The 10,352-nt window shown below is 29.6% G+C and overlaps 1 protein-coding gene across 1 annotated transcript; it reads right to left on the reverse strand.

Annotated features, from left to right (window-relative positions):
* Positions 1–5,054: 5,054 nt before the first annotated feature.
* Positions 5,055–5,820, reverse strand: LOC119662096. The gene is made up of 3 exons (XM_038071646.1): positions 5,708–5,820; positions 5,388–5,643; positions 5,055–5,332 (listed from the first exon to the last, which is right to left on the reverse strand). The coding sequence occupies exons 1-3, from the start codon at positions 5,752–5,754 to the stop codon at positions 5,231–5,233; spliced, it is 405 nt and encodes a 134-aa protein (XP_037927574.1). The 5' UTR covers positions 5,755–5,820; the 3' UTR covers positions 5,055–5,230.
* Between the last annotated feature and the right edge of the window lie 4,532 nt (positions 5,821–10,352).

A 10,352-nucleotide genomic window follows, 5' to 3' on the forward strand; every position in this document is an offset into this window, starting at 1 on the left:
AATCATTTGGGATTTGTATTGTTCTATTGTTCGAGTTCTGTACTGTTCGAAGCCTCTCTGTTAAGTGAAAAATAATAAACATAGAGAAAATCATGAAGGTACACATTTTGAAATCATTCTGGATCTGTACTGTTCGAAAACTGGCTGTTAAGTGAAATGTAATAAAAATAGAGTAAATCAAGAAGTTATAAGTTTTTGAATCATTTGGGCTTTGTACTATTCGATATCTCACTGTTAAGTGAATAATAATAAAAATTGACGAAATTGTGAAGGTAAGAAATTTAGAAACATAGCGATATAATTTGCTCTATATAGTCACTAAAGTAAAACTTATCGTCTGAAATATAATATATAATCCATAAAAAAACAAGTGCGGTTATTGGACTATCAAATAGTTTTGCTTTACTGTTGTAGAGTTGTATTGTAGACTATTGAATGTCCTACAAACTAGGTTATGTATTATTTTTGTTGGTCTCCTTTCAAGAAGTTAAGTGATTTAATGTTCTTATCAGTTGAGGAATAGAGTCATAATAAAGAAGTCATAGAGGCATTTTTCCTCAATTCCGCAACAATAAAATGTTTAAGTTTATTTCTTATGTATCTAACAGATACATATATTTTACTAAAGTTCTGATATCAAAAAGTTGAATGAATATCTTCAAACATTTGTTGTGATTAATTTTGTGTAATTGTTTTTAGAGTACTTGCATTAGAAGTAGAAGAAGTAGTATCTGAAGAAGAGCAGCAAGAGTTGATTTATAAAATAGATATTTTATCTGTTTTGTTTTGCTTTAGTGAGCTTGAGCTTGGAAGTATTCTATTGTAACTATTTCAAGTTTAATTATTTTCTCCAGAATTTAAATTAAAAGTCGACGAAATATGTGAAACAAAAAAATAAAAAATAAAAAAAAAAAAAAATAAATTCCGAATTTGTCCTCAAAAGTTAGTTTTGAGAGATATTTGAAATCGATATCTTTTTTTACACTTCCCCCCTTGTTTTGTGTGTGCAAAATATAAATGTACAAACAATGCGAACAATAATAGCAGAACTTTGTTGAAATATTTTTTGCATATATTGTTGGAAAAGTTTTGTAATTTATTCTGCGCATGAAACAAAGATGTATATTGCAGCAATAAATCAATAAGTAAAAAGTTTTGATTTCTTTATATACGGAGGCAAACAAATCTCTATGACTATATGATGAAAATATATTAATTTACATATTTAAGTAAAAAGTAAGTTGACAATTTTAAAGAGGGAAATAATCCGCACGGAGCAGAATGCGAAGCTACAGGCAACGATTGAATGAAACTTTTCTTTAAAGTTTCAGCATTCAGCATTCAGCATTTAAAGTGATTTCCTAATAAACGGAAATACTCTTTGCCGGTATAACTTCAGATAACTGTCTAGAGTAGGGTTCATTTATTTATATATATACAAATATATAGCACGAAACGCAAACTCTTCCCACTACTTTGTGCGAACAAAGCTATTCTTAATGCTGTGTATTCTTTAGAATACAGAGTACTTTTCAACTAAATGACAGTTGATCATGGCGTGAATCTTTCTAAGGACACTTTATTTTAATTTTAGAATAAGAACTAAGGGAAAATATGTCCACGAAAGCCATTTGTTATATAAAAATTTGTATATCTACTTATAAGATGTTAGCGTGGAGAAAAAGTTTTGAGCATGTTTTTATAAAAATTGTCCCTTTCTCAATAGAAATTGCTATTTTCATTATAACATGGACAATATAGTACTTAATAAATGGCATTTACTTTGCTAGATGATTTAGCTTATACTGATAATTTGTACCTACTTTGTCAGATTTTATTGTACAGGTCGAATTGGAAATTAATAACAGGAAAAGTAAGATCATGTATAGTGGATATGGGGTTACATCTTCCCATTCAATTCATTAGAAGCTGAATAGCTAGTACGTATGGAATCAGTGATGTACCGGAAATAGAAGAGAAGCAGAAGAAGATCAAATAGAAATAATAAGGTTAGAAATTAGTAAAGGAAAACGTAAGATCATAAGCAAAGGATTTGGTCGTACATCTTCGTAGAATGTGTCTAATTAATGATGTGCCTGAAAAGCATTATAAATAATAGAAGCGCACCAGACAAAGATGATATAGTTAGAATTAATAATATTAGATATTAGAAAACAAAAAGTAAGATAAAGAGCAAAGGATATGGTCGTATATCTACTTCCGTTCGACTGAAAGCAGGAGAAGTAGAATGTGTGCAATTAATAATGTTACTCGCAATCATTATAATAAATAGAAATGGAACATGTAAAAAAAATATAATAAGAATTAATAGTATTTAAAATTAATAAAAGATAATTCTTAGTAAGGTGAGCCGGTCCTGACTTACAGAAGAATAAAGGCATGATATATAGATGGATATAAATTATTCTTGGAACTTTGACGTTACAAATATTCTGTATTGATAACACAATTTTAATATTCTATGTATGTGATTTGACTAGAATCACATACATAAATCAACAATTGTTTAAATTCTAATGTTCGTGATTTTTTTAACATCCTACATTGGTCGACTGTATCAATAATTTCATAATTCACACAATTTCTAACTTCTATCATTCTGGCTCAACAGCATTTCATAACCTTCATGAAAGGTCAAATTATTGACAACAGAGGAGTATTACAGAAATCGGATTATTAAATAAATATATGATGCTATGCCAGTACAATGCAATTAGAGCCTGAAAATATCCCTACCAACTTTTTTCTTCGAATTAAGAATTAATATAACGAATTAATATAAACTGAACTCGATTCGATGTTCTTATGTACAATATCTTTTTCATTGATTATTTTAGATTCAGTATAGTCGTTTATTCAGGTGGTAGTTTTTTAAGACCATTATTTTCTAACAGTAAGTCTTCAACTCAGACCGTTAAGGCCAAAGAGTTAGGATGCGGAATTATCGTCTCGTTAGGTGGTAGTAGCTCATAATGGATGCTGCTATTACAATTTCATAAGGCAATTCTATTTTCGAACCTCTATAACCGTTTTATTGATAATAATTAAATATTATTTACTTTTAAATACTTCTTACCTTACGCATCAAAATAGTCAATTTCACTCTCTTTTTGTAACTGCGATCCACTGATAAAATTTATTTAAATAAATTCGATTTCTTCAGTTCTTGAGGTTTCGAAACATCATGTCTTTGAGTTCTGAAAACTTTATAATTTAAAATATTTTAAATTTTTTTATATATGTCATTTAATTTAATCAATTACTTTAATTTAATAAATTTTTAATTATGTTGTCGTACGTTCTACAAAGCTTTTTTGTTTTTTTTATAATGTACCTCTGTCCATACAGAGCTATTCAATTCATGGATCCAAATTAAAGCTAAGTAAAGTATTTCTGTTATTGGGACTTCTATTAAGATCTTACCTTATTAAATTTAAAATGCAATATTATTATGTCTATACTGAGACAAATCATAGTATTTGGTCCTGTTGACATAATTTTCGTTGACTTCTTTACTTATAGTTCGAAATTGCTCAACTATGATGAATATTTATTTTGTAAGTCTCGAAGCGTTACATATCCGCATAAATACAGTCCAAAGTTTACCAAAAATGCAGTGGTGATGATTTGCAGGATCTTGTAGGCAAATTTTCATGATCAATATAAGAAATTATACTGAATGGAAATCTCTTGTATTCGAAAACTGAGTATGTTGTATGATTTGTAGCTCTTCATGTTCAAAACACATATCTTCTACATTTACATCTATAGTTTTATGCACAAAAAAAATTTATTATCATCTATCTATAGCAGTCAGAAGTGATGAGACTTACCTTTATTATATTCAAGAAATTTGGGACCACATTTCAAATTTAGTTCACACCAAATGCAACACCATTTTTGTGAAGATACTTGATTTTTACAGATACTAGTAAATTCATTATATGTTATTACTCTAGAAATGTGAAAACAAGATTCACTTTGTGGAGATTTACAATTTATGTAGTAAGTTTCCAAAATTTGTTTTATGTAGCGATGCATATTACTGCTTCACATACCTATGCCACTGAAATAGTGCTGCCAAATCAGGAACATGGACTGAATAACCCTTTGGAAACATAACAACCACTCATGCGGCATCTAGTTTGTATGTAAATATCAAGAGTATTAAGGGTGATTGGTGAACCTCGCAATAGTTGTTCGTTCATTGTAAAAGCAGATGAAACTATGCATAAGTATGATCTCTGTATGCAGGCAGTCTATGTCTTGAGAAAGAATTACAAATAAAGTATGGGCTAAACAATTTTTATATTTTACAAAACGATTTTTTAACACCTCGGAAAGGGAGCTAAAAATAATTGAACTGAGTTTCCGTCCATCATAGATGACAAGAAAAGTCATCAAAAGAGTTGCTATCTCTTTGGGACGATTGAATGGCTGTCAGTCAATGTGAGCTAACCTGACCAAATAATTTGATCAAATCTTTGTTGTTAACCATTAAGGTATAATTTCTTTGAGTTCAAAATGATAGTGGAAGGAAAATGTTGAGAATATTTAGTTACAAAAATATCTTTAAGAATAAAAATAAATGTTTTCTACTTCTTTTTGGAAATATTGAATTCTCATAAATTTCTTATGGAATATATGGAAGTTAATTTCATTTCACTATGTCAAAGGTACTTTGGAGTCAACTCTCACATTACCGGAGACTATTTATTTAATAAATTGAAAGTAAAGCTAAAAAGTATTAATTATATTAACCAAAAAATACAATAATCTTCATAAGCTTCATAAGCTTAAACGACAACACTTACTTCATTGTGGAGGTCCAAGTTCAGGGAAAAGAAAAGAAATACGAAAAAGATAGAGTTTTGAAACAAAGAGTTGTGAATATGAGATCAATCTAAATATTTGTTATTTAGTGAATTGATTTCGTTACTTAAAAATTCACTATAACTTAGCTGAATATGTTATACATTAGTCGTTCATAATATCAAAGCTATTCGTAGTCATTACTAAACATGTTTGGGGATGTTATATTATTTATTCACAAGTCAACAGTACAAAAAATATGTTTTATAATCGCCAAACATAATACACTTTTACCAAATATTAAATATAATTTTTCGGGAAAAATGTCTGTGGAACGGATTCTTAGCAGGCGCTGTCAGTTCTGGCAGATAAGAAAATGCTGAGCTACCATAGTCCTTTATGATTGCTCTAAATCGGGAATAGGTACTGGTATATCATTAGTAGAGTCCTTCTCAGAGTCCGAACATTTCTTCTTTAGGTTCCTTATACATTCTGTATTCTAATCATTGCAAACTTATTAAATAAGATTCAGTATGGTTAGTATAATATATTACCTCATTAATAAAGTAAGCTTCTTCACCCTTGTCTTTGTACTTGCTTGTACAGCAAGTATTCCTGAGAATAAGCACGGACACCGGTTTGCTTACATTCTGTTCAGCATCATCTGGACATTCCGGAGCTTTATCCTGTATCACGACCTTTCCGTTATCTCGGATTTGTTTTAGGAGCTCAGCATCTTTCTTATTAAAATAACGATCCTCATTATATTTGTCTTCATTGGATCGATGACTAAAAAAATAATTTGGAGTTCTGTAAAATATAACCATTATAAATATGTGTTTAATTTATTCAGAATATTTGTGGAATTTTTTACTTAGTGGCCATAGACCTGACAGCGCTGGAGAATATGTTCCTAAACATTTTGTATATTTCACTTTTAAAATTTTGTAATTACAGAATGACGAATCAAAAAAAAATCGAAACCATGACAAAGAATTTTTATATATTTTTTACAATGCAATTGCAATTTTTATGAATTTTATGTACTGCAAATATATTAACTTAATAAATTTTAAAAATAAAATATTTGATATAGTAAATTTTTTAATTTCAAATACAATTTTCATTGATTGCTTTGATAAAATTTTAACAATAATAAATTTTGAAACTAAAATCGATTTTAATGGTATATTTAGGCTATTGTATGTAAATCGATTAATATGCAGCAAGACATGCCATTTTTATATATAATTCATACAAAATCTATACAAAAATATGATAAATATGATTGATTAGTCTAGGTGTATATACAATATGTATAATCTAAAATTTGGTGTGGTCATATTGCTGGTTTGGTCATGTCATGCGAATGAAAGAAAGTGCTCCAGCTAGAAAAGTGTTTGGGGTAATTCTTGTACGTGGAAAACGCGGTAGAGGATCCTTTTTGCATTTTCGGTGAAAGGATCAGGTAACCAACGATTTGGGGGCGCTCTGTATTACCAACTGGCGACAACAAGCAACTGAACGAGCTGACGTGGTCAAGGACACAACTCACGTCTATAATGGCCAACTAAGTAAGTAAGTAAGTGATGATACTTAAGTAGAATATTTTTTCAATTCATTGAAGATTTATTGTTAAATTTATTAAAAATATAGAAAAAAGTTAAAATCTTCTTTAGAAATTATGAGAAATAAAAATGATTTTTACTCGAAATGAAGAAAAAAGTATGGAGTAAAAGAAAACTTAAAACCTTAAAAAAATCAATTGAAATCTGCTTTAACTAGTTGAAAGCCTTGATAATCTATTTCATCAATTAATTTAGTATATCTGTGAGGTTCATTTACTTCAAGAATAAAAGTGAAGAAATGACTTTGGCGACTTTTTAAGTACGCCCTGCCATTAAAAATTATACCATCTCATATAAATCTTTTTAAAGTCCAATTATTGACACTAAGATGGCGACCAATGTTTTAGTAGATATCCTTATTGATCAGCTTATAACGACGCTGGAAGAGTAGAACCTAAGTTAGAGTTCAAACAGCATTACTATGTAAACATAATGACTATTCATCTTCTGATTAAAGCCTAATCAGTTATTTTCATCATTCGAACGTGTCTTCGGTGGTGCTTAATATATATTTCATAGCCATATAAAAAAAAATTTGTTAAATAAAGTAGGCATAATAAATATTTAAGATAGCAAAATATTTAAAAATGTGAACCATGAACTTTTTTTCCAATATAAAAATTTTAGTAATACAAAAACTAATTTTGGGAACCCATCTTTCCCTATCCCTACAGCACTATAGGTACTTCATAGGTACTATTCGATGCTTCCGGCAGCGCATATCTCTTACTTATGAATTTTCTTTCCGTATCGAAATACATGCATGTTTCAATTATTCAAGACCTGGTCACTGTACTGGCTATTTTGTTAAAAGTGCGTTCATTTCCTACTTGTAGTCAAAGATGTTTACCAGCAAGACAACCCTCATTTTGCTTTTTGAATTAATATAAAGTACTCATGTATTCATAACTATATGAGTTTAGGAATAAAGTACATAAATCCAGTACCGGTATAAATAAGCAGTACGAGTGTTCTACGCCAAAAACAAGGTGACCGAATACTTTTTCGACAATTTAAATGGAAGAATTTAGGCCTTTCTGAGAGCAGAATCTTTGCCAAAGGATTCCACTGGCACGCAATTCTGCAAATCTGTAAATCACGAAACGCAATTCTACCGGTACTATCTTTTCCAATTCTTTGTTTTACGATAAATCTAAAATGACTTGAATTGATGTTCATGTACTTCCGTTTGCGCGGTAACACCTCGACTGACTACATGACGCTTATTCTTATATTTATCACACTACAATCTCTATTCGATATTTGATCTGAGTTATGAGGCATACATTTTTCTTCTGCCAATACTCCTTAATTTATTTGGCATGGGTGTAACTCGTTTCTTCAAGCCTTCTCATCATTTTTTTACACTTTTGGTCTAACTAGGAGAAAATCAAACACTTTCGGAACCCCTTTCAGCCTATGTACGAACCAACGTTATTCCTGTGGTACCATATACAACACCGCCACTTCAACCAATTTCTCGTAACTTTTGCATTCTATTCTTTTGAATATCTTTTCTATAATAATTATTTTAAAAGATGTCTAAAAACACCTTTTAAAATATTGAATATATTTACGTATATAAAAAAAACGCAGATGTTTTTGAATCTATTACCAGCGCAGAGTAAATACCCAGAAATCTTTGTACAATTTTTATAAATTTTAATAAGAAAAGTAAAAAATTCTAAATAAAATATTTTAATATTCAATTTCTTTAAATATAAAAAGAGATAAATGTACTTATTGCTTATTTCATTAAATTTAAAAAAATTCTATCAAATAGGATTCCATCCTCAAAATAAGCAGAAATTTCCATTCCTTATTAGTGCTTTAAGCTTAAATTGCATTGAATTTCCGTCAAATCCACAATCAATGTTTCATAAGAAATTTTTGCGACATTTTGTCGATAACAAAACAATATAAAATAATGCGAGCATAAAAAAGTTGAAATGCTTAATGCGGATTTTAAACACATTTCCTTCGAATTTTCGTGCCACGTTGACTCGGAGCGAGTCGCAAAGGACGAGGACGTCACACAGGAGGCCTAAGACAGAAACTGAAATATCGTTGACTCCGACGAAAAAACCATTTATCAGACACTTAAGCATCATTTTTGCGTAACTAATTCAACTTTATGATGACAAAGCAGATTTATAAGTATGGGAATTTTTCCGTTCCGAGTGAGACATGAGCACATTGTAAAACATATTGAGACTGACACATTTTATATGTGAATTAAACGCAAATGTCTCGAAAATGATGCGAAAGGAGTAGCAAATTAATAATAACTGCCGCATATTTCCACTGTGCCTCACTGCCTTGACTATACAAACCGAAACGCTTATAAGGAGTATCACATCACATTCAAAAGACTTGGGCGTATGAGTGTTTTTTTTCTTCTTCCCGCCTTCATATTAGACGCGGAAGAGGTTTAATTTAATAAATGTATATTTAATACATATATATATATATGTATATAATCTAATATAAATACATATAATGTTTAAGTAATTTAGTTGAATTTCAGAAATGATATTGAATCCTTCAGAAAAATAAGAAGAACATTATATGAGGTCGTAGAGTATCAAGATATTAGGAATAAAGAATACTAAAAACTAATTTAAGTCAACTAAATTGTCTGAAACTAACTTCTAAAACCACTATTAAAAAAATAAAACTTTTTCAACTAAAATCATAAAATATTAAGGCTACATGATTTGCAACAGTGTTATATATATTCTATAATGTATCCATTAAAGGGCGAGGAACCTAACATAGCAGTCCAGTTCCTTATTCTTAGTTAACTTTAAAAGTAATTTTAGTGTCAACTCACAAATAAATAAATATCTATTCAGATTCATACATTTAAAGTTGTGAATTATTTCTAGTCTTATTAAAATGAGGGAATAATGAAGTTCTCACTATGATAAAATATTTAAATCTGTGATAATCCACTAGGATTAACACAAACCTAATCACTTATTGGTACCTATAACAATATGAGATACCAGGATTGTATAGACTTAACAATAGAAAACTTAGAATCAACACACGAATCTTAACAGGACACTGTAAACTAAAAAACCACCTCACAAGACTGGGCATATATATGGAAACAATTGTAGATTCTATGAAGGGAATGAAAAGTCAGCCATATATGTGATATTAGAATGCGCTGCACTAATGCAGACTCCTGGGAATTTATATCTTTACGGAAGAGGCAATAAAATTCTGTATACTAGTCAACAATACACAAAGTGCTGTGTAATGCATAAATCTTCAAAATATGATTGACATGTTAGATCTGTGATAATGCCCATATTAGCTATATTATGAACTGTGTAACTTGCAAAAATTCTCTTTAATTGCTAGAAACATTTTGATAGTTAAATTTTTAGTTTATTTTGCAAAATACATCCATTTCGAAACACATTTTTTGTTGGCAGAGTAAACAAAGTTATTGAACTAAAGAAAGAATTCTGCACAGATAAAGTCGAATATTGGAATTAGACCGATATAAGGGCATTACAGTGACCAAGAACCTATATGAGAACTAGTTTATTACATTTTGCAACGCTGTTTTACTTCATCTAATATTATTTCCAAGTTTAATTCTTCTAAAACTTAAGCTTTCCAACTATAAATCTGGCTATAACTTTTATATATATCTAGGATATTATCATTAACATTTACACTATTATCGTGATATTGCCCAATAGCCAGTACTGCGGCCAGAAAAGTTCTATTGTACCAAATTAATCTGTTTTGATGACAGAAATTTTATATAGAATAAGTTTCTTCTTTAAGTTCCTGCGTTCTTAAAGATGGACATTCACAAAGAGTACTCATAGTTGTTTCCTTATTTTCGAGACATGATCTGCATTTCAAATT

Source organism: Teleopsis dalmanni, chromosome X (genome assembly GCF_002237135.1).
Source record: "Teleopsis dalmanni isolate 2A chromosome X, ASM223713v2, whole genome shotgun sequence".
In the NCBI taxonomy this organism is placed as follows: Eukaryota; Metazoa; Arthropoda; class Insecta; order Diptera; family Diopsidae; genus Teleopsis; species Teleopsis dalmanni.